General features: G+C 37.6%; 1 protein-coding gene across 1 annotated transcript in view; it reads right to left on the bottom strand.

The window, feature by feature from the left end:
• Itfg1 (integrin alpha FG-GAP repeat containing 1) overlaps positions 1-26,252 on the bottom strand; it is a 125,630-nt gene that overhangs the window by 83,049 nt on the left and 16,329 nt on the right. The window contains exon 6 of the mRNA XM_041649592.1: positions 4,637-4,731. Within this exon, the coding sequence (XP_041505526.1) occupies positions 4,637-4,731 (95 nt within the window). The remainder of the gene's footprint in view (positions 1-4,636; positions 4,732-26,252) is intronic.

Below are 26,252 nucleotides of genomic sequence, written 5' to 3'. Positions count from 1 at the left end.
GTGTAATTTGGGGTGTGTGGAGGGCCAGGGAAGATCAGGGAGGAGTTGGGGGAAACCTTAATCAGAATATCTTCAATAAAAAATACTGCCACAAAATAACAACTGAACAAAAGACAGAGAGACAATATCCAAATTAACAAAATCAGAAATGAAAAGGGGACATAACAATAAACACATAGGGAATGTAGAGAGTCATCTTCAGGTCATACTTCAAAAATCTGTACTCCACAAAACTGGGAAACTTAAAGGAAATGGACAATTTTCTGGATAAATATCACTTACCAAAATTAAATAAAGACCAGATAAGCAAGTTAAATGCACCTATAACCATAAAGGAAATAGAAACAGTCATCAAAAGTCTCCCATTAACAGCAAACCTCACAGAAGAAAAAGTGAGAATTAAATTTCAACACATTGGCACAAGAGACTACTTCTAAATATAATGCCAGTAATAAAGACACTGAGAACAACAATAAATAAATGGGACCTTCTGAAACTGAGAACCTCTGTAAAGCAAAGAACACAGTCAGTAAGACAAAAAGGCAGCTCATTGAATGGGAAAAGATCGTCACTGACTCCACACCACACAGAGGAATGATCTCCAAAATACATAAAGAACTCAAGAATTTAGACATCAAAATAACAAATTATCAAATTTTAAAATAGGGTATGGAAATAAACAGAATTCTCAACAGAAGAATCTCAAATGGCTAAAAGACACTTGAAGAAATGTTCAACATCCTTAGCCATCAGGAAAATGGAAATCAAAACAACTCATAGATTCCATCTTACACCAGTCAGAATGGCTAAGATCAAAAACACCAATGATAGCTTATACTGGAGAGAATGTGGAGTAAGGGGGACACTCATCCTTAGCTGGTGGGAATGCAAACTTGTACAGTTTCACTCTGGAAATCAGTATGGCGGTTTCTCAGAATATTGGGAATCAATCTACCTCAAGACCCAGCAATACCACTCTTGGGCATATATCCAAAGGATGTTTAATCTACTTTAAGGACATGTGCTCAACTATGTTCATAGAAGCATTATTTGTAATAGTCACAACCTGTAAACAACCTAGATGTTCCTCAACCAAAGAATGGATAAAGAAAATATGGTACATTTACACAATGGAGTACTACTCAAAAGTTTAAAAAAAATGACATCTTAAAATTTGCATGCAAATGGATGGAACTAGAAAAAAAATCATCCTGAGTGAGGTAACCTAGATGCAGAGAACAGCAAGGTATGTACTCACTCATAAGTGGATACTAGATGTAAAGCAAAGCAAAAGGAGCCTATAATTCATGACTCCAGAGAAGTTAGTCTATAGGTAAAGAAAATCATACATGGATCCCCTTGAGAAAGGGAAATAGACAAGATCTCCTGAAAAAATTGGGAGTGTGCGGCTAGGGAGAGAAGGGACAGAAGAGGTCGTAGGGCAGGAAAAGGGAAATGAGAGGAGCATTTGAGGAAGAGGGATGGTCAAGATGCGGAAAGGACAGAGAGGAAGAGCAAGGAAAGAGATATTTTGATATAGGGACCCATTATGGGGCTAGCAAGATATCTGGCACTAGGGAAAATCCCAGAAATACCGGATGATCCCAGTTAAGACCCTAAGCAATTGTAGTGAGGGTGCCTGAACTGGCTTTGCCCTGTGGAGAGGTGGAGGGGGGTTGGGGACAACCAGCGTGGGACCAAACTAGGCCCTTTGAATGTGGTTGATAGTTGTATGGCTGGTGCAGACAGTGGGGTCACTGGAAGTGAGACTAGGATTTATCCTACTGCTTGTACGGGCTTTTTGGAGCCTATTCTCTTTAGAGGGATACCGAGCTCGGCCTAGATATATTGGGAAGGGCCTTGGTCCTGCATCAAAGAAACATGCTAGACTTTGTTGACCTCCCACGGCTCTGTGAGGGGAGGATGAGCGGTGAGGTGGGGATGGGGGAGGACAAGAGGGAGTGGGAACTGGGATTGGTATGTAACACAAGAAAAAATAGTTTAAAAAATAAATTAAAAAGAGTGGCTTTGATTACAATACACTTAGAACCTTTCCTGGAGGTTTGGTATGATTTAGCAAACCAGACATGCTACACCAGAACATCTTCTGTTTCGTCAACGCCTCCATTTTGATGCACATTCAAGGACCCAGGAAGTTTGAACCGTAATAAACTTATCAGAACAGGAATGTTTTTTCTTTATTTAAAATTGGTAAGATGTAGAGCATACTTACTCGGGTCCTTACAATTTTCTTAACATTGCAAATTATATACAAACAGTGAAAATATACTAGAAGAATTCTTAGTCAACAATCTACTAACATATGGTTATAAAATTTTACTTATTTTTTGTCTCAAATAAAATTTAAGTATTTCATCTTAGAATACTTTTTTTTTTGGTAAGCATTATTGCTTCCATTTTGTGTGCATGTTTCATGTGCCATGGCAAACATGGGAAGGTAGAGGGGATTTGCAGGAGTCAGTTCTCTTCCTTTCCCGTGTGAGTCCCAGGGATTGAACTCAGGAAATTAGTGTTAGGGTTATCAGCAAACATTAACATACCTGGCTACATGATACTATTAAAAGAAGTTATTTACTGCTAGCAGTTACCAGGCCTGATTTAATAAGTTGCAATTAGTTTCCTGATTTACGATACAATGTTATTGAAAATTTGAATTGTGAGGATTGACTGCCCAAAATTGATGGGATGAGAGAACAAACACATTTATTCATTTATTTTGCCTGTCTCAATTGTACTTCAGGTGACTAAAGAGACAATGGCAGCAGTTCTTTTTATTAACAGACAATTCCAGGTAACACTTAATGTAAAAGAGCGAAAGACATAGTGCCATTCTAACTGTTTGAAACAATGGCTTTGACAATAACCACTATACTGCCTAAATCCATGAAAGGGGATTATAATGATCTGTGCCCAGTAAGTTGAAATTTACTATGATATTGAATTTTAATATCATAACACATTAAAAATTTATGCATCTTCTTAATTAGCTAAAACACAGACTATGTTCCAGACTCTAACTACTGAAACCTAAGGACAAAGTAACACAGAAACACCATGGAGACAGATTCCTTAGTTAGGGTTTCTATTGCTGTGAAGAGACACCATGACCATGGCAACTCTTTTAAAGGAAAACAGTTAATGGGACAGCTTACAGTTCAGAGGTTCAGTCTATTAACATCATGGTGGGACGTGGCAGTGTACAGGAAGATACGGCAGTGGAGAGGTAGCTGAGAGTTCTACATCTTGTGCAGGCAACAGAAAGTGAACTAAGATACTGGGCATGGCTTGAGCATATATGAGAACTCAGAGTCTGCCTCCACAGTGACACACTTACCAAGGTCACACATACCAACAAAGCCACATCTCCTTATAGTGTCGCTACATTTGGTGTCATTTTCTTTCAAACCAGAGCAGACTCAAAAAAGAGATATTTCTGCAAACTGGTAACATTTCTTTGTATGGTATTCTGTTGCCTTTAATCCCAGCACTCGGGAGGCAGAGGCAGGCAGATGTCTGTGAGTTTGAGGCCAAGAGCTAGTTTCAGGACAGGCTCCAAAGCTACAGAGAAACCCTGTCTCGAAAACCCAAACAAACAAATAAACAAACAAACAAACCCAAAAAACAAAAACAAAACAAAACCCTGAGGAATATATAGGGTTATTCTGAATAATGACTATATACTTACTATTAAATAATTATTGTAAAACATTTTGGGTTCAGAATAATCAATCTACTGGTGAAAATAAAGAAAAAAATTTTCTTGGGCTAGAAGAGATGGCTCAGTTGGTCTAGAGCACTTGCTGCTCTTTCCAAGGACCATGATTTAGTTCCAGAACCCATATGGTGGCTTACAATCATCTGAACTCCAGGATCCAGTGCCCCCTTTCAGTGTCATTAGGTACTAGCACGTATGTGGTATATGACATGCATGCAAAACTCTTATATACACTAAATAAACATAATGAATCTTTAAAATACTCATTCTTATCATTTAGAAGTACATACTGAAGTATTCACAAGTGAAATGAGAAATTTGTGATTTTCTTTAAGATTTTCTGAGATGAAGGGACATTTGGTAGCATTCAGATAAATTATCCACATATATGTAGCACTTATAATTCTTAAAGCCAGGCAATGGGCAAATGTGTAACATACTACAGGAGTCTCCAGGCTTGAAGAAGGAGCTCAGTGCTAAAGCACTAACCAGCAAGTGCTCCACAGTCAACAACAGTTCTTATTTGTCCCTTTTCAGGATTCAAGCTAAATAATTTTTCAACCATTAATTTTTATGGTATTTATTAGTAAAAGAATTAAATGTAAAGGGAAAGAAATATTGAGTGGCATATGTCCAAATTATAAAAAATTTCTAAACAGTAGAGAATTCAAATATAAGGTGTTTAACATGAATAAGAACTGTAAGAACTAAGGTCATATTCATCACACTAAATACTTCCTCTTATTTCCAGTATATTAACCTTCTGCTACCTACATTACATTGTAACTTTTTAAAGGTTTGATCACAGCATAATGTGATTAAGAAATTATTTTTATGGGGATATAAAAATCCCATTATTCTTAGGCAGATCATAATACATTTCATTTCTATGAAACTCACCTGCTGTAAAATCTTCGGTCAGATCAATAAATGCATGAGAATGTGGATTCCTCATTTTACTTTTAGTGGTCAAGGCAGGATGCCAAGATAAATTTCTAAAATATAAAAAAATATTTTTAGGGCATGTATTAAGTTAGTATTGTACTAAAGTATAAGAATATTAGCAAATGATCATTTAAAATATTATTATGATATATTTTATATATTACACAATCCACATTTTAATATATATAATCCAATGGGATTTAGTGTGGTCACAGTGTAAAGTTGTTGCTTTTCTCAAAGTCTAAAACATTTTTATTTGAAAAAGAAATTTTGGATGTATTAGTCACTCCCATTTCCTTCCTTTGTCAATCACTAATTTGGTACCTTCACATTTCCCCCCAGGACACTTCACAGAAATGTACACATCACAGAAGACAATTCATATGCAGTCGCGCTAATTTTCAAGTTCACCCACACTGGGCGTGGTGGCATTTGAGAGGCAGAGGCAGGCAGATTTCTATGAGTACAAGGCCAGCCTGTATGATGGTATATTATTTTGGTTTTAATAAATAATGCTTGCCTGAAGATCAGAGCAAAGCAGCCACACTAATCAGCCAAACAAGACAGGCAGTGGTGGTACACACCTTTAATCCCAGCACTAGAGAGGAAGGTAAGGTGGGATGAGACAGGAACTCATGCTCTTTCAGTCTGGAGATCTTATAGAGGTAAGAGTTCTCTGGTGACCTGGCTGCTTTGCTTTTCTGATCTTTACCTTGAACCCCAATGTCTATCTATTTCTGGATTTTTATTATTTGTGCCCCAGGCCTGTTCTACATAGTGAGTAACAGACAAGTCAGAGCTGTTCAGTTGGACAGCTGGACTCTGTCTCAAAAGACCAAACCAACAATAAACCTTTTTTCTTTTTGCAAACAGGGTTTCTCTGTGTAGCTGTAGTTGTCCTGGGACTCACTATGTAGACCAGGCTGGCCTCCCACCCAGAGATCTGTTTGCCTCTGCCTCTTGAGTGCTGGAATTAAGGTGTGCAGTACCACTGCCCAGCTAACCCTGCAGTCTTTTTTATTGTGGACTTAATATTCCATTGTATGGCTATCTATTCTGTTTACTCAGCCATCTGTTGATGGACACTGGGTTATCTCTACTTTGGCTAAGAACATTCATCTGTAAGTCTTGTGGGGAGGAATGTTTCAGCTGGAGTGGAACTGCTGGGCTACAATGTTTACTTTTGATGAACTAAACAAACTATTTTCTAAGGTGACTTTACCATTCTCTATTCCTATTATCAGGGAAGGAATGTTTCAATACTGCCATATCTTTGATAATTTGCCCACCACCCCAAAGGGGTTGCTTTGTGTTTTACTCATGTTTAAAGATTTCAAGCATGTTCACATGGTTCTTGACCACCTGTAGCTCTTCACTAGGGAAATAACTGTTCAAATCATCTGCTGATGTTAAAATTGTATCTTTATTGCTTTATTATTGATTCGTAAGAGTTCTTTTGATATTAGACGTTAGACAACACTGTTTTCCAGTCTCAGGGCTGTCTTTCAATTTCTGATGGGGATCTCAGAAAACCAGTTTTTAGTTTTGATGAACCCCATTCCATCTATTTTTCTTTTTGTTACTTATTCTTTTGGTACTACATGTCATAAAAATGGTTTTAGTTCATGTTGGCTTTGCATTCTCTGTAAAGTAAGAAGGCATAAAATTTATTTTACAGAAGTGGTTAAAAGAATGATGATTCTTTGGAGCATGAGAGAGAATGAATTCAAAGCCTACTTCACAATATATGCAAAATACACCCCAAAGCTAACGTACAATTCCTAGAAATAAATGCAAAGAAAATACTAATGTCTTTGGATATGGCGAGGAAAATTCTCATTCTGTATCTAAGAGTCTCATTCTGTATCCAAGGCACCTAGAACTCACATAGATCTACCTGTCTCTGCCTCTCTGGGGCAGGGAGTAGCTATGCAACATCATGCCCTTGACAAGGAATTCATAAACCTTGTCTCCCCCACCATCACTACACGACAAAAACAAACAGATGAGAGCTGGAGAGATGGCTTAGTAGTTAAGAACAGTTATCTTTGTCGATGACTGGGGTTTGACTCCCAGCACCCACCCGACAGTTCACAACCTTAATCCTAACAAGAGTCCTAGGGGATTCAAGGGATTCAATGCCCTCTTCTGACTTCCTCAAGTACTACTAAGTATGCACGCGGTGCACAGACATACACTCAAATACTAAAATAAAATTAGTAAATCTTTGAAAGTAAATAGATAAACTGTTCTATTAGAAATTAAAAACAACTTTATGCATCAAAGGAAGGCAAAAGGACTTTATGCTGATAAATTTTCATGTCAACTTGACACTGGTGAGAATTACATAAGAAGATAAAAACCACAATTGAAAAACGCCCCATAACATTGGCCTATAGGGCATTTTCTTGATTTGTGATTGATGTGAAAGAGCCCAGTTCACTGTGGGTGGTGCCACCTACCCAGGAGTGGTCATGAAGGATCGAGCTAGTAAGCATGCTCCCTCATGGTTTCTGTTCCAGTTCCTGTTCTGACTTCCTTGAACAATGGATTTCAAGTAAGCCCTTTTCTCCTGAAGTTGCTTTCAGTCATGGTGATTATCACAGTAACAGACAAGTACTAAGACAGAAGATTATTACTAGGAGTGGGGTATTGCTATGATAGACCTGACCATGTTTCAGCGGTAATAATAGAAAGACTCTGAGTCAGAAACATCACCGAGTGTTCAGAGCTTAAGCTGTTGTGGGAACTTAGACATAATTCTGAGAAAAGTACAGATGATGAAGGCCTAGCTGGAAAGTTTACAAATCCCACCCATACTATATCATGGTGGTCCATGCGGTACTTTGAGTTAAGAACTCTATAAAGTGAAATCTTTGCTTTTCTGGGCTGACAGTCATCAGTAGAAACTGAAGAATCAGCTGTGACTAACAAGACAGCAGCACATTGAGGCAAAGTTTTCTGAGAAGTGTTTCCTAGGATCAGCTGCCGTCCAGAAGGAGCTGACAGTAAGTCTGGTAATATGGAATAGTTTTCCAGATGGTCCTGCTTTTGAAGGCAGGAAGGGGTCAACCAAAAATAAAAATAAAATAATAAATCTTAAATAAACCACAACAAGGAAAACAAAAACTGGCTACTCCATACATCATTTTAGGGAAATGCTAAATACAGCCACCATGAGAAATCACTTCACCACCACCAGAATGGTAATTGTAAGCTGCTTTTTGTATTAATTAGGAAGCTTCTCTTTATAATGAATGGCAGTGAATGAATACAAAAATTGGTTGCTCAAGGTGCTAAAAATAATGCTGTCCATACAAGAATGAACCTGCCAACAGATAGTCCTAAATGGGAGAGGGGCTCTTGGGGCCCACCTCCCTGTTGATTACTGACTGCTGATGGATTCTGGGAGAGAGGGAGTAACTATCCTCAGACCTGTATTTAGTGGTGAATCCACCAGGCACCAAGGTTTTATTTATGGCTGATTTTGATATTTTTGGAAAGCAAAAAGAGAGAACAAACTAATTTGTTCTTAGAAGGTTGAATGTGGGAAAGAATAAGCACTTTTCAAGTAAAGAATTTCTCTCCCTAAAGCAAGAAACAGCAGCCTTTTCTTTATAATCTTTGTTCATATTCATTTTCTTTTAAGTTAGATGAAAGAGTAAAATCAAAACCAAATACATACAAATTAGCTCTGACTCAATTAAAAGCAGGTTTTATGGCACTGGCCTCAATGAGACTGATCACGTAACTACATTGAGTAGTTACAGGTCTCATTCCCCAGTTTCTAGCTTGTCTGAAGTATGTTATAGCTTAAATATTTCAACAATTCCATTTGTGACATTTTGTCCGGGGCTTACTTAACTAACTATACATTTAAACTTACTATTAGCAGTAAAGAAAAGGGTACAGAGTGATAAACTATGAAATTCAGCACAAATGTGTGTTTGACCCACAGTTCCTAAAACTTGAGTTTTTACTGGTGTAATAAATAATAAAACTACCTAAACCCTCAACCTATCAGATTCCACACGAAAATCTAGGTTTCTACCTTCTTTTGGAATATAAGTAGGTCAGGTGGCCAATGGCTTTTGCTAGACGGAGCTGCTGCTTTGGGCAGCCAGAGACCCACTCCTGACAAACCAATTACTTCTTGGGCTTCCTTCTGAGTCCCTCTTGATATGTGAATGTGAAACTCCTAAAAAGTACTAATTATACTCTAGCTTTCTTTAATGTTTCAAGTCAACATTCAATTTCTCTACAGTGCTTTAAGTTTTCTACTTGTCAATGATCTGCTGTTTTACATTGTAGTAATAAGAAATAAGAGCGGTGGGGCTGCATCCCTGGCACCCGGGCCGCCTGCTAGCTTATGCCCCGAAATAACAACACACAAATTGTTTCATTTAAACACTGCTTGGCCCTTTAGCTCTAGCCCTTACTGGCTAATTCTGATATCGCAATCAATCCATCTTTAATAATCTGTGAGCACCAGTCTTACTGGGAAGATTCTAGCCTACGTCCATCCTGGGTGGGAGCTTCATGGAGTGTGTCTGCCCAGGAGCGGGGAGCATGGCATCTCTGCTCCAGAGAGCAGAGCTGTCAGTCTGAGCTCACTTCCTCTTCCTCCCAGCGTTCTGTTCTGTTTACTCCTCCCACCTATGTTTTAACCTATGAGGGCCAGCCAAGCAGTTTCTTTATTGCTTAACCAATGAAATCAACAGATTGATATGACACTCCCACATCATTACATGGACATCACTTAAGAGGTAGCAGCAAACTAACCCTTAGGTTTATATGCAATGTCCATTTACTGTTGAGAGCTGATGCCGGGGACAGGGAAGAGCTGCTGTTTATTTTGGCAGTGCATATCAGGGTGGTCCAATCGTAAGTAAATTACTTAGAATCTATGGCTGATAATAAAATTTGCTTCTCTCATCTCTGAAATTGCTCTATGTGCACATCACAGCCTTCTAGATATAAGAAGCAGGTAACATATTTTGTGGGTAAGTGAACAGATAAAAACTATAATCTCTTATAAGTGTTCAGCTTCTCTTGAAGTTTAATGTCACACACTGCTGATTAAAACAGAAGGATAGAGATGAAAATAAAATGGATAGTTCCAAGCTAATATTAAGTTTACTCACTAACGCTTCTTGACCTTTGTAGATTTCAATTAACTTCCCCCACAGAAAACATAATTATGTCAAAGTGTTCTAATTTCTGGGCATCATCAGCTTTTATCTAAAAGAATAGCATTTATCAAAGGATGAATTTACATATAATTAATGCCAAGGTAGCTTTTGGTTGCCTATGGTAACAGTTATTTGAAATGACTCCTACCCACTTATCAAAGATCATCTCATCACTGAATGTTAACTATTTAAAAAATTCAGGTCAAAGCAGATAACAGGAGACAGGGTTTGGGACAAAAAAGAATATCCAGAGCTTCAGATAGTTTCTTGTTTTTCAATACAATGGAATAATTCATTTAACAAGTATAATGAAGTACATAGTGGTCCTTCAGTAAATGTATGTCCACTGAAGCCTAGTGTTTTACTTTCAGAGAACAATAAATAAATGAGTATAAAAATCAGATATAATATTTTTATTCCATTAAACATAAAACTTATTATAACATTAACAAAAGAAATGCATGTATTGTGAAAAGCTGTTTAAAAATTGTAAAACAGTAAATAAAAACCCCTTTTAGCTATCTGTCAATGCTTCATCTTTAGGATAGGTAACTCATAGTAGGAAAGTGGTCTTTCATCCCAAAGGATGGTGACAAAAACTTTATGAGTGATCAGAATGCTCCCTTATACTTTCAAACCCACAGATCAAAGTTTATATTTTTCCTTTCATATTTAATAAGTGCCCCCCCCCCACTTCTTAAGACAGTGATTTACTCTAGAGACCATGCTGGCCTGAAGATTCCTGTGATCTTCCTGCTTCTGCTTCTAAGTACTCGGATAACAGGTGTGAGGCGCCATGCCACCCAGAGTTGGTGGCAAGTGCTGTAACCTGCAGAGTCATAGCTCAGGCCTCACGGCTCTTTTCAGACAGTCTTACTCTGCCTGGGAACTCACTACAAAGCCCAGGCTCTCGGCAACTCTCCTGCCTCAGCAGCCCAAGTACTAGCTAGTATTAATGGCATGAGCAACCATGCCTTGTCTACAACACTTTTGGTTACTAATTTCATGGTGAAATGTTATTATTAAATTTTGCTGGACAAAACACATAAAACTTTGTTTTTCCGAAAAGATAATGATAATCTTTCTGAACGACTGCCAGAAATCCATTTTTAAAGTCGGGGTGTGAGGGAAAGTGAAGTGGAGAATCTTCAGAGAACTTTAAATCATCCACTTAGATTCACACAGAACTTAAAACAAAGCAGTGTGAAAATCTTAAGTTGATCCATTTGATCCCTTCAAGCTGTCTGGTGGGACTGCAAGAGACAAGATGACGGATGCTTGTATGACTACACTCTAGCCCTCAAAATGTACATTAAAATAGTAAGCCATTTATTAAAACTTTTCATTATTTACATGGATTAATTTTATTAAGACAAAATTTTGGAGAAATGATTTATTTCCAAGAGCAAAATCTTTTTAAGAATGCAGAAATGATGTCTTATTTTCATGGAAATGTTGACAAAAATCTGCTTTATCTAATTCTTATAGATTCCATTTAACAATCTTATAAAATATCAATGACATATACACAGGATGAGAAGAGGTAAGGCTGTCAATAAAATCCTAAGAAAATACGAATCATCTCACAGGCACTTTTACAAAAAGATTCTTCACACTGAAGTTAATTATAAAGTTAAAGATGCCATAGGGTTATTTGATTTGATTTATATTATAAATCTCATAGTTTTTATATTCTTTCACACAACAGATTGAAGTGGCATGATATATTATTTGACTAAGAAATATTTGTAATAGTTTGTACAATGCATCATCACATAAAATTAGTAGTAAAAATAAAAGGTGATTTAAAAGGTCAGTTATGGGTAGTAACATGAAAGTTAAATGAAAATTAGAGATTTATTGATTTTGGACTGATAGCAGAAATACATTTAAATGGTGGACAGGGTTATTTCTGATAGTAGAAGGAAAAAGTCATTTGCAAAACTAGCAGTAAAAATGGCAAAAAGTTAAGTAAGGAGGAAGAGTGGGAGTGACAGCTCAGGAGTCAGAGTGCACACTGCTCTCTAGAGGACTGGAGTTCAGTTCCTAGGTCGCTTACCTGTAACTCTAGTTCCAAGAACTCTGACCCACTATTCGGGACTGCCAGGCACCTGCACTCACATGCACATGCCCATATATCCCTACCCATAATAAAAAATAAAAGAAATTTTAAAACATAATTCAAAAACAATTTTGAATGGTGATAACAAGAAACAAATGACAAATGCTTGAGGCTTGACAAGATGGGTTAACAGGCAAAGCCACAGGACAACAAGCCTGACGACCTGACTTTGATCCTTGGGAGCTACAAGATGAAAGGAAAGAACAGACTCCTGCCAGTTGTTCTCTGACCTCTACATGCACATTACGGCAAGGGCAAGCACATGTGTGTTAGCACACACATACACTCAATGAATAAATAAAATATAATAAATTTAAAAATAATAGCTTTCGCCAGGACCCATCCTTGCCTCCTCCAAACACAGGTCCCTCCCACACTAATCTGACATCTACATCAAGCCCGATCCTACACATCCTTTTCTAAGGACTAACCCAGTGAGGCGGCTTGACCTTTCCTACACCCACCACACCTAGTCATCGTCCTACTTCTGACCAGCTGTCCCTGCTCAGAAACCAATCTCCAGGACTCTTCCACGACCAATCCTTCATGTTCTGACTCACAAGCCCTTCCCACAGAACATCCAACCCCTCTATCCAGCCAGATCCTGTGTAACCTTCTCCAGGGTATAGCAAAATGAGTCAGTCTGATCATGTCCAGCCCCCAAGATCTAGAGCAGCTCCTATATCCAGTGCCCCAGCCTAGTCTGGCACCCACTGGCAACTAACTTCCAGGATTCTGCCAGGCCCTGTCTTGCCAGGCCTGACATACAGGCCCCTTAACAGTACATCCAGCCTGTCCATTCAGGCAGATTCTGCACATCCTTCTCCATGGCATATTCCAGGGAGTGCCTGACCCTTTCCCACATGTGTCTAGCCCAAAGACCATACTCACTGCCTCAGCTTAGTCTGGCTACCCCTACCTGGACCAATCACAAGGTTTCTACCAGGATTGGCCCTGTCTGCCTCAGACCCACTGAACCTCCCATACCACATGCAACCTCTATACCCAGTCAGATGTAGGTCAATATTCTAGGTGTGGTGGTCTGGAAGAAAATGGCTCCTAAAGAGAGTGGTACTATTAGGAGGTGTGGTCTTGTTAGAGGAAGTGTGCCATTGTGGAGACAGGCTTTGAGGTCTTATATATGCTCAAGCCACAACCAGTGAGATAGACCACTTTCCGTGAGTCAAGATGTAGGACTCTCAGCTACTTCTCCAGCTCTATGTCTGCCTGTATGCCACCATGATGATAATGGACTAAGCCTCTGAAAATGTAAGTCACCCAATTAAATGTTTTCCTTTATAAGAGTTACTGTGGACATGGTGTCTCTTCACAGCAAAAGAAGCCCTAACAAAGACACAAGTCTTAGATGGGAATGAACATCCTGCACATCAGTCCAATCCTCTCTCTTCACCTGACCTCATTCTCCCTAAGAATATCAGACATTTAGGCCTAACCCACTTGGGGCATCTATCCTGTCTTCTGCCAACAGATCCAAAACCATGAAAGTTCAAGCCAGTATCACCAGTCCTGTAGAAATGTTTGTCAATGAGAATTGCCTAGATGAACTCTAGAACACAGGAGTTAAAAGAAGAACCATAAACTTCATCAAAGAATTCAAAGAATAAAGAAGACACAAAGAAAGAATTAATTGAAATTAAAAAGAAAGACATGAAGGAGATTAAATGCCCAATTGATGACCAAGAAAACACAAACATAAGACTGATGATAAAATGATGAAAATAGTCCAGGAACTGAAATTGGAATTTAATAGAGTGAAAGACTGAAAGGGGATTCAAGATGAATTGAAGATGGCATTGAAAATCTTAATGATTCAACTAGAAACTCAAACAAGAGCCTTACAAGTAGATTCAAACAAGCCAAAGACAGAACATTAGGACTTGAAGATAAAATAGAAGATATAGACAAAATAATCAAGGAATATGAATAGTTTTTTTAAAAAAAATAACACAGGAAAGGGACATACAGGAAATGTGGGACACCATGAAAAGATGAAATCTTTGAATTATAGGCACATAAGAATGAGAAGAATCCCAAGTCAAAGGCATAGATTTAATATTCAACAATGTCAAAGAAGAAAACTTCCCCAACCTAAGGAAAGACAGAAGCATACATATACAAGAAGCACAAAGAGAACCAAATAGTAAAGACCAGAAAAGAAAATCCCCAGAGTATATCATAGTTAAAACAGTAAGCATACATAACAAAGAAAGAGCACTGAAAGTTTCAAGAGAAAAACACAAGTCACATACAAAGGGAAACCCACTAAAATAACAGCTGATTTCTCATTGGAAACTTTGAAAGCCAGAAGAGGCTGGAGCAATGTATTCCAAGTCTGAAAAGACTATGACACTCAACTAAAATAATATACCCAGCAAAACTATCAAGCATAGTTGGAGAAAGAAAACTTTCCAGAGTGTAAACAGCCCCCCACCCCCTGAAAATTTATATTCCACCACACAAATTTAAAGAAAATATATAAAGCTGAAGAGAGGAAGAGGATAGCTAAGATACAGTGGAAAGAAATACAAAGTCATAATTACTAAAACACAAATTTACAGGGAGAACACAAACACCACCACCACCACAAATCAACAACACAATAGCTCCAATTAGCATGCACATTTCAGTAACTTTAAATTTTAATGCTCTCACTTTTCCAATCAAAAGAAACAGGCTAGCTGAATAGATCAAGGAAAACATTCCACAGATCTGCTGCTATCTACAAAGATACATCCTAGCTTTAGACAGGCACTGCTATAGAGTAAAAGGATAGAAAAAAGAAGTACTTCAATCAAACAAGTCCAGGAATCAAGTAGATGTCATTATCATATCTAATAAAACAGACTTCACACTAAAACTAATCAGAGAAAAAGGGTAAACTTCATTCTAATCAAGGGGACAGTTAACAAAGAAGACATTCCTATCCTAAGTACATATGTACCCAAACTCCAGAGCAACCAATATCATAAAAATGTACCAACGGAATTAAAGACAGAGATTAACATCAATCCAATAACAGGTGATTTGAATACTTCAGTTTCTCCAATAAACAGTTTATGTATATGTGTGTGTGTGTGGGAAACAGAGAAACACCAGAATTTAAATGACATCATACATCAAACGACCTTAACAGTTATCAAGAGAATATCCTACCCAAAAACCAAAGAATACATACACACTTGGCTAAGGAGCATACGAAAGTATCATTAAAATAGACTGAACTCTGTGACACAAAATAAATCTTTACATATTCAGAAATACCTAAGCAACTTACTGTATCCTATTTGACCACTATGTAATAAAACTTAAAACTGACAGCAAACAAATCTCTAGTAATACAAATTTATCTGGATTGAACAACTCATTACTAAATGATGAAAGGGTTAAAGAAGAAATCAAGAAAGAAATTAAAAAAAATTCCTTAACTAGATGAAAATGAAAGCACACCACAATAAAAACTCCGGGACACATGGAAAGTGGACTTATAAGAGAAATTTATAATTCTAAATACTTAAGATTAAAAAAAATCAGAAAGAGCACAAATAAATGACATATCAATGCAACTCAAATAATTGTAAAACAAAACAAAACAAAAACCAAAGCCAAACCAAATAATAAAAATCAGAGCAAAAATTAATGAAATAGAAGCAACAACAAAATAATATTAAGAATTAACAAGTAATAAGACTTGGTTCTTCAAGAATATAAAGAAGCCTCACAGACCTTTGACCCAACTAAACAAAAGAAAGAATGAATAGGGAAACATTACAATAGACACACATCAAAACCAAACCAAACCAAAAACACTACTACCATCACCACAAACAAAAATGCCAAAACTCAAACAAAATCAGAATATTATGAAGAAATAATTTAAAAACTTGTACTCTATTAATTTGGAAAACCTAACAGAAATGGACAAATTTCCACATTCAGCCAAACAACCAAATTCAGCCAAACAACAAGAGTTCAATATCCAAAACAAACATGAAACAAATGTGGAGATAGAAATAGTAACAAATTCTTTCAATAAAAAAAAAAACAGTAAGATGGATTCATAAGAGTTATGGACTTTTAAAAATGATCTACAGTCTTTCTTAAACTATTAAAAAAATAGGAATAAAAGAACACCTTCAAACTCCTTTTAGAAGACCAGTACTACTTTAAAATCAAAACCAGGAAAATATACAAGGAAAAACAAAAACAAAATCAAAAACTACAGGCCAATTTTCCTGATGAACTTAGATTAAAAAGTGATCAATAAAATACCAGCAAACCAAATACAGACATATATCAAAAAGATTATCTACCATGACCAAGTTGGCTTTATTCCTGAAATACAGAGATGGTTCAATATACACAAGTCAATAAATTAATAAATCCTAAATGGACTTAAAGACAAAATCATATGATGATCTCAGAAGACTAAAAAGCCTTGACAAAATCAAATATGCTTTTATGATAAAAGTTGTAAAGACTATAGGACTAGAGGGAACAAACCTCAACACAATAAAAGCTACATATGGGAGACTCACAGTGAACATCATCCTAAATAGAGAAAAAGTTGAAGTAATCTCACTGAAGTCAGGAAGCAGACAAGACCCCTCCACTATACCTACTCCTTTTCAATAATACTTGAAGTACTAGTTGGAGAAATGAAACATGAGAAGAAAATTGAAGGGATACAAATAGGAAAAGAAGAAATCAAACCATTCTTAATTATAGATGACACAATATTTTATATATGAGATTCTAATTCTACCAGAAAACTTCTAGAAATGATCAACAGATTCATCAATGTGGCTCTATACAGAATCAACTTACACAAGTCAATAGCTTTTCTATACACCAACAGAGAGAAGAGCTCATGGACACCCATTCAAAATAGCCTCAAAGAAAAACAATATCTAGGAATAAACCTAAGCAAGGAAGTGAAGGGCCTCTACAGTGAAAACTTTAAATTCTGAAGAAAGAGAAAGAGAATAACACGAGAAGATGGAAAGACATCCCATGCTCATGGACTGATAGATTTAATGTTGTGAAATGGCTATTTTTTGAAAAGCTATGTAGAGATTCAATACAATCCCAATCAAAAACTCCAAATCCTTATCCACAAATGAAAAAAAACTACCATAAACCTGACATGGAACTATAAAAGACTGCAGACAGCAAAACACTCTTGAGCAAAAAGAAAAATGTTGAAGGGATTACCATTTAGATCTTAGGAAAAATTAAAAAAGCAATATGGCACTGGTATTAAAGCAGACATGTAGAACAATGAAACAAAATCAAAGATCCAAACAAGTACATAATTGTAGCCATTTAATATTCGACAAAGAAATCAGAAACATAAGCTGGAGGAAATAAAACCTCTTTATCAAATGGTGCTGAGAAAACTGATATCCATATGGATGAAATTAGACCTCTATCTATCACTCAGCACAAAAACTAACCCCCAAAGAATCAAAGACCTAAAAATGAAACTGAAAACATTGAAACCCCTAGAAGAAAACACTGACGGTGCTGAACATGACACAGGTGTAAGAGAGGACTTTCTGAGTAGGACTCCATTTGCCAAAGAATTGAGGCAAGAAGGTAAAATAACAGTGAAAATGTTTGAAGAAAGTCACAAAGAATCATACTATTAACCATTTACCTAAATAATTATAATACAAATAAATAGGTGTACACGCATCCATGTATAGTTTAAATAATTTTCTCATCTGGGCTGACATGCTCCTTCCAAGGCCATTTAGTAAAACCCCCAGCACCAGGCAAGAAAAGCCTTTTTTTGAGTTGTTCAACAGAGCTGTCCAAGAGACACCCCAAATATTACATGCTATTGCTATGTTCCAACAGTTACCCACAGGTAAGTCCCTATAGGTGAAACTCACCTGACTGTCTTCTGAGGACATGATAACAGAGGTTGTATTGTAAATTTCCAAAAAAGGAACGCAACCAACAGTCCTACCTAGCTAGACTCCTATGAACCACAACAACAAAGGGCATGGCACAGGGGTGCAGTAATAGCAGACATATCTTGGTGATAAACAATAGTTCTTTATTTAATTGAACCTAAGACTCTTATGGAAATCATGGATCTTTGATAATGTACTTTACTAAATCGCTGCTACATTCTCAATATTTCTCCTTATACCCATAGATAAATACAGTCTTCACTCCTCAAGGAAACTTCTCTTTGCAACAGATAGAGACCATTACAGAGAATAACAAGCAATTAAAATGCAAAGTTGTGGACGCCAGTCTCAACTGCTACATCTACAATACAACTCCTGAACATACAGCTCAGGGATCATTGCAGAAAAGGGGACAGAAATATTGGGAAGGCCAGGAAACAGGTTCTCATAGTTTGCTGTGAGATTATGTCTCCTAAAATTGTTGTTTGAAGTCTCACCAACATGACTACCTAAACATGAGGAAGGTTGAGAGTGGGAGAAATAGTCTCCTCCATGGATGAGTTAACCAACTGTTAACCCAGTATGAAATGGTCAGCCCTGAAAACATATACATACAAGTAATATATCCAATGAGCAGGGTATATTTTTGCATTTAGGAATAAGCATGTCCATACATTACATAATCATAATTAATGAAAGCGATAGAAGAGGTATATATGGGAGGGTTTCAGTGGAGGAAAGGAAAGGGGAAATTATGTAATTATAACCTCAAAAAAATAAAAACAAAAATGTTTGAGGTAGGGGATATAATAAATATTCTCATGTAATCATTACATATGGTATAAAGGCACTGAAATATCACATTGCTACCATTAATATGTATAACAATTATGCATGTATTAAAAATTTTACAATACTCTTAAAAAGTTGTATACACATATGGTTGCTGTTCATGTCTTTTAAGTGTGAAGTAAACAGAAAATGGTAAAGTATGTATTTGTTACGTAGCTGCATTCATATTATGAAATTTAAAACTTTGGTTTGACTGAAAAATGTGTCTGAATCCAGTCTGTGACCCAGAGAAATCCTGAGCATAAAACTTTATTTTTACCCCTGACTAACATTACAGACACAAATGTTTTTATTTCAATACTAAAGGTATTCTGAAAGCTTATCAACATCAGTTTCAAACACCCTGTTAGAGAAAATGCCTATTCATGATAAGTTCATGTAACTGTGGAAGATGCTCTAACACTTCATAGCTAGGTGTCATTTCTAAGCAGCGTGATACAGTATTTCACAGGTTCAAGCCAGGGTAAAGTGAATTTGAGGCACAAACTATACTTCCAACACAAGAGAAATTTTTGTGTGAGTGAATTAAAAAATTATTCAGGGCTAGAGAGATGGATATAGGTTAAGAGTAAATATTGTTCTTGCAGAGGACCCAGGTTCAATTGCCAGCACCCATGTCAGGCAGCTCACAACTGCCTGTAACTCCAACTCTAGGGAATTGAACAACACTGGGCATAATGGGTACCCAACTCTCTCTCTCTTTCTTGCTTGCACACACACACACACACACACACACACACACACACACACACATCTTTAAAAATTTATTAAGTTGGAGAGAAAATTTGGCTGCTACTTTTTAATCTGTGACTGATATTTGAATGAGAGATGTCATATAACAGCAGACTTTTAGTCTAATCTGTTGCATATAAGAATACAGTTTATAAGAAACATAAAGGAACATATTTTTAGGCAGAATAATTTTTTAAAGTGATACTACTTTTTAAAAAGCTATTTAAAGAAGTACTAGAGAAAACCTAAATAAAAGTCAAAATAAATAAGACAGGACACGTTCATATGCTATTCTCAAGAGTTTTTCTGGTTGATTTAATAAAAGTCCTTCAGACACTAGAATTTTATTTTTGAACTATTGTTTTTGCTGTTTTATAAATTTAAATTTACAGTCAAATAAAATGAAGTAATAGCTTTTCAGTGATGACAGATGGACGTGCAGAGAGAAGATCACAGGATGGGCACTGCTGGGCTGAGAGATGGCGGGGTAGTGCCGGCTGTTGCAGAGGTGCAGTGTGCAAAACTGAAGCTGGGATTCTACACACATGCCTTGGAATCCTAGCCTGAAGAATATAGGGGAGGCTGCACTCACTACAGCCTAGGTGAGTCATATCATGAGAACATGAGAAGCATGTGAAATCAGAAAAAGACTCCCAATGGGTGCAAATATGTTCAAATAAAAACTGTGGGTAGCAGCTTGCATCCAGAACCCTCCCCCATTTCTGCCTCCCTTTCCTCTTGGGGCTCTGGGGCCAGATCCCCAGGACAACCTAGCGGGCGGGATCTCCTTTGTTTCAATAGCCTGCCTGCAGCAAGCAAGTTAGGCGCTTTGTTTACGAGCTACCCAACCAGCACAGAGATCTGATCTCGGCACCAGGAGAGACATCATTCGAGCAACAGGAGAGCCATCACTGGGGAGTGCCATCACTGGGAAGGTATATCAGTACGCAAGGAGACCTGATCCTGTAAAAGAAGATACATAGGGAAGCATTTGGAGGAAGAGATGGGCAGGCGCCAATGCAAAAATTCACCCAACAATCTGAAGAACAACATGAAACCACAAGAACCCAGAGACCTCACAACAGGAGGACAGGAACACCTTAATCAAGAAGAAGTAGAAAAAATTGACTTTATGAAAGTGATTGACGCCCTAAAATAGCATGTAAAAAATGCCCTTATAGAAATGGATGAGAAGTATAACAGAAAGTTTGAAGAATTGATTAAATCAGTGAATGATACCCTAGGAAACCAAGGAAAAACAATCAAACAGATAATGTAAACAGTTCAAGACTTGAAAACTGAAATGGAGGCAAAGAAGAAAACGCAAACAGAGAGCTGGCTGGACATGGAAAATCTAGGTAAACAAATAAAGACTATAGAAACAAGCATAACCAGCAGATTACAAGAGATAGAAGAATTTCAGATTCTGAAGATAACATAGAGAAAATAAATGCACTGATCAAATAAAACAGCAAGTCCAACAAACTCTCATCACAAAACATTCAGGAAATATGGGACACGATAAAAAGACCAAAGCTAAGAATAATTGGAGTAGAAGAAGGAGAAGAAGTGCAGCTCAACGGTCCAGAAAATATATTTAATAAAATTATTGAAGAAAACTTTCCCAACCTAAAGAAAGATGTACCTATGAAGGTTCAAGAAGCATACAGAACACCGAATAGTCTGGATCAAAAAAAAAAAAAACATCCCTCGCCATATAATAATCAAAACACAAAGCATACAGAAAAAAGAAAGAATATTAAGAGCTGCAAAGGAAAAAGGCCAAGTTACTTATAAAGGTAAACCTATCAGACTTACACCTGACTTCTCTATGGAAACCATGAAAGCCAGAAGGTCCTGGATAGATGTACTGCAAAAACTAAGAGACCATGGATGCAAGCCCAGACTACTATACCCAGCCAAGCTTTCGTTCACTATAAATGGAGAAAACAAAATTTTCCAGGATAAAAACAAATTTAAACAATATGTAGCCACAAATCCAGCCTTACAGAAAGTAATAGAAGGAAAATCACTAACCAAGGAGTCCAACAATGACCACAATAACTCAGACATCTAGAGACTCTTCACCAGCGCAACTCAAAGAAGGGAAACACACAAACTCTACTACTAAAAAAGTGACCGGAGTTAACAACCGTTGGTCATTGATATCACTTAATGTCAATGGACTCAACTCACCTATAAAAAGGCACAGGCTAAGAGATTGGATACGAGAACAGGATCCAACATTCTGCTGTTTACAAGAAACACACCTCAACCACAAAGACAGGCACCTACTCAGAGTAAAGGGCTGGGAAAAGGCTTATCAAGCAAATGGACCTAAGAAACAAGCAGGTGTGGCCATACTAATTTCTAACAAAGTTGACTTCAAACTTAAATCAATCAGAAGAGATGATACTCATAACAGGAACAATTCATCAGGATGAAGTCTCAATCCAAAATATCTATGCCCCTAATATAAAAGCACCCACGTACGTAAAAGAAACATTACTAAAACTTAAGGCTGCCATCAAACCGCACACACTAATAGTAGGAGACTTCAACACTCCTCTCTCACCAATGGACAGGTCAATCAGACAGAAACGAAACAGAGAAATTAGAGAATTAATGGAGGTAATGAATCAATTGGACTTAACAGACATCTATAGAATATTCCACCCAAATAGGAAAGAATATACCTTCTTCTCTGCAGCTCATGGAACCTTCTCGAAAATTGACCACATACTGGGTAACAAAGCAAACATCCACAGTTACAAAAAAATATTAGTAACCACCTGTGTCTTATCAGATCACCATGGATTAAAGTTAGAATTCAACAACAATGCTACCCCCAGGAAGCCTACAAACTCATGAAACCTGAACAGTCAACTACTGAACCATACCTGGATTAAGGAAGAAATAAAGAAAGAAATTAAAGTCTTCCTTGAATTCAATGAAAATAAAGAAACAACATACTCAAACTTATGGGACACTATGAAAGCAGTCCTAAGAGGAAAGTTCATAGCACTAAGTGCCCACTTAAAGAAAACAGAGAAAGCACATTATTGGAGACTTAACAGCCCACCTGAAAGCTCTAGAAAAAAAAGAAGCAGACTCACCTAGGAGGAGTAGAAGACTGGAAATAATCAAACTGAGGGCTGAAATCAACAAAATAGAAACACAGAAAACAATCCAAAGAATCAATGAAACAAAAAGCTGGTTCCTGGAGAAAATCAACAATATTGATAAACCCCTATCCAAACTATTCAAACGGCAGAGAGAGAATATGCAAATTAATAACATCAGAAATGAAAAGGGGACATAACCACAGACACAGAGGAAATTCAGAGAATCATTAGATCTTACTACAAAAGCCTATATGCCACAAAACTGGAAAATGTAAAAGAAATGGACACTTTTTTAGAGAAATACCATATACCAAAGTTAAACCAGGACCAGGTGAACAGTCTAAATAGACCTGTTAGTCGCGAAGAATTAGAAGCTGTTATCACAAACCTCCCTACCAAAAAAAACCGAGAACCAGATGGTTTCAATGCGGAATTCTACCAGAACTTCCAAGAAGACCTAATACCTATACTCCTTAATGTATTTCACAATATAGAAACAGAAGAGTCATTATCAAATTCCTTTTATGAAGCTACAGTTACTCTGATACCAAAACCACACAAAGACTCAACCAGGAAAGAGAATTACAGGCCAATCTCACTAATGAACATCAACGCAAAAAATCCTCAACAAAATACTGGCAAACTGAATCCAAGAACACATTAGAAAAATTATCCATTATGATCAAGTAGGCTTTATCCCAGAGATGCAGGGCTGGTTCAACATATGCAAATCTATCAATGTAATCCATCATATAAATAAACTGAGAGAACATAAACCATATGATCATTTCATTAGATGCTGAAAAAGCATTTGACAAAATTCAACATCCCTTTATGATAAAATATTGGAGAGATTAGGGATACAAGGGTCATACCTAAATATAATAAAAGCTATATACAGCAAGCCGACAGCTAACATCAAATTAAACGGAGAGAAACTCAAAGCCATCCCACTAAAATCAGGAACACGACAAGGATGTCCACTCTCTCCATACCTCTTCAATATAGTGCTTGAAGTTCTAGCAATAGCAATAAGACAACATAAGGCGATCAAGGGGATTCGAATTGGAAAGGAAGAAGTTAAACTTTCGTTATTTGCAGATGATATGATAGTGTACATAAGCGACCACCAAAACTCTACCAAAGAACTTTTACAGCTGATAAACACCTTTAGTAATGTGGCAGGATACAAGATCAACTCCAAAAAAATCACTCGCCCTCTTATACACAAAGGATATGGAAGCAGAGAGGGAAATCAGAGAAGCTTCACCTTTCACGATAGCCACAAACAGCATAAAATATCTTGGGGTAACTCTAACCAAGGAAGTGAAAGATCTATTTGACAAGAACTTTAAGGCATTGAAGAAAGAAACTGAAGAGAATACCAGAAAATAGAAGGACCTCCCTTGCTCTTGGATTGGGAGGATCAACATAGTAAAAATGGCAATTCTACCAAAGGCAATTTATAGATTCAATGCAATCCCCATCAAGGTCCCATCAAAATTCTTCACAGATCTTGAGAGGACAATAATCAACTTTATATGGAAAAACAAAAAACCCAGGATAGCCAAAACAATCCTATACAATAAAGGATCTTCTGGAGGCATTACCATCCCTGACTTCAAACTCTATTACAGAGCTACAGTGATGAAAACAGTGTGGTACTGGCATAAAAACAGAGAAGTCGCCCAATGGAATCGTATAGAAGACCTGAGTTTTAACCCAGAAACCTATGATCACCTCATTTTCGATAAAGGAGCTAAAAGTATACAATGGAAGAAAGAAAGCATCTTCAACAAATGGTGCTGGCACAACTGGATGTCAACCTGTAGAAGAATGAAAATAGACCCATATCTATCACCGCGCACAAAACTCAAGTCCAAATGGATCAAAGACCTCAATATCAGTCCGCACACACTGAACCTGATAGAAGAGAAAATGGGAAGTATCCTACAACAGATGGGCACAGGAGATCGCTTCCTATGTATAACCCCAGTAGCACAGACATTAAGGGCAACATTGAATAAATGGGACCTACTAAAACTGAGAAGCTTCTGTAAAGCAAAGGACACTGTCACTAAGACAAAAAGGCAGCCTACTGATTGGGAGAAGATCTTCACCAACCCCGCAAAAGACAAAAGTCTGATCTCCAAAATATATAGAGAACTCAAGAAACTAGACTTTAAAATGCTAATTAACCCAATTAAAAAATGGGGCACTGAACTGACTAGAGAATTCTCAACAGAAGAAGTTCAAATGGCCAAAAGACACTTAAGGTCATGCTCAACTTCCTTAGCTATCAGGGAAATGCAAATCAAAACAACTTTGAGATATCATCTTACACCTGTCAGAATGGCTAAAATCAAAAACACCAACGATAGCCTTTGCTGGAGAGGTTGTGGAGGAAGGGGTACCCTCATCCATTGCTGGTGGGAATGCAAACTTGTGCAACCACTTTGGAAATCAGTGTTTCGGTTTCTCAGGAAATTCGGGATCAACCTACCCCTGGACCCAGCAATACCACTCTTGGGAATATACCCAAGAGATGCCCTATCATATGACAAAAGCATTTGTTCAACTATGTTCATAGCAGTATTATTTGTAATAGCCAGAACCTGGAAACAACCTAGATGCCCTTCAATGGAAGAATGGAGGAAGAAAGTGTGGAATATATACACATTAGAGTACTACGCTGCGGTAAAAAACAATGACTTCTCGAATTTTGCATGCAAATGGATGGAAATAGAAAACACTATCCTGAGTGAGGTAACCCAGACCCAAAAAGATGAACATGGGATGTACTCACTCATAATTGGTTTCTAGCCATAAATAAAGGTCATGGAGCCTATAATTGGTGAATCTAAAGAAGCTAAATAAGAAGGTGAACCCAAGGAAAAACATATAGTTATCCTCTTGGCAATGGGAAATAGACAAAATTGCCGGGGAGAAAATTGGGATCGTGGGGGTGGGGTGGGATGGGGGTAAGGGGAGATGGGTAGAGAAAAGTGAGAAGGGGAGGATGGGGGGAACTTGGGGAAACAGGATGATTGGGATAAAGGAAGGTTGGATAGGGGAGCATGGAAGCACAATTCTTAGTTAAGGGAGCCACCTTAGGGTTGGCAAGAGACTTGAACCTAGAGTGGCTCCCAGGGGCCCAAGCCGAGGTCCCCAGTTAGTTCCTTGGGCAGCTGAGGATAGGGAACCTGAAATGACCCTATCCTATAGCAATACTGACGAATATCTTGCATATCATCATAGATCCTTCATCTGGTGATGGATGGAGATAGAAACAGAGACCCACACTGGAGCACTGGACTGAGTTCCCAAGGTCCCAATGAGGAGCAGAAGGAGGGAGAACATGAGCAAGGAAGTCAGGACCACGAGGGGTGAACCTACCCACTGAGACAGTGGGGCTGATATATTGGGAGCTCACCAAGGCCAGCTGGACTGTGACTGAAAAAGCATGGGATAAAACTGGACTCTCTGAACATGGCGAATAATGAGGGCTGATGAGAAGCCAAGGACAATGGCACAGGGTTTTGATCCTACTTCTTGTTCTGGCTTTGTGGGAGCCTAGTCAGTTTGGATGTTCACCTTCCTAGACATGGA

Source organism: Microtus oregoni, unplaced genomic scaffold (genome assembly GCF_018167655.1).
Source record: "Microtus oregoni isolate MIOR12 unplaced genomic scaffold, Mior012 000004F_ref0000308, whole genome shotgun sequence".
Taxonomy (NCBI): domain Eukaryota; kingdom Metazoa; phylum Chordata; class Mammalia; order Rodentia; family Cricetidae; genus Microtus; species Microtus oregoni.
This window is presented reverse-complemented; position numbering and strand designations above follow the sequence as displayed.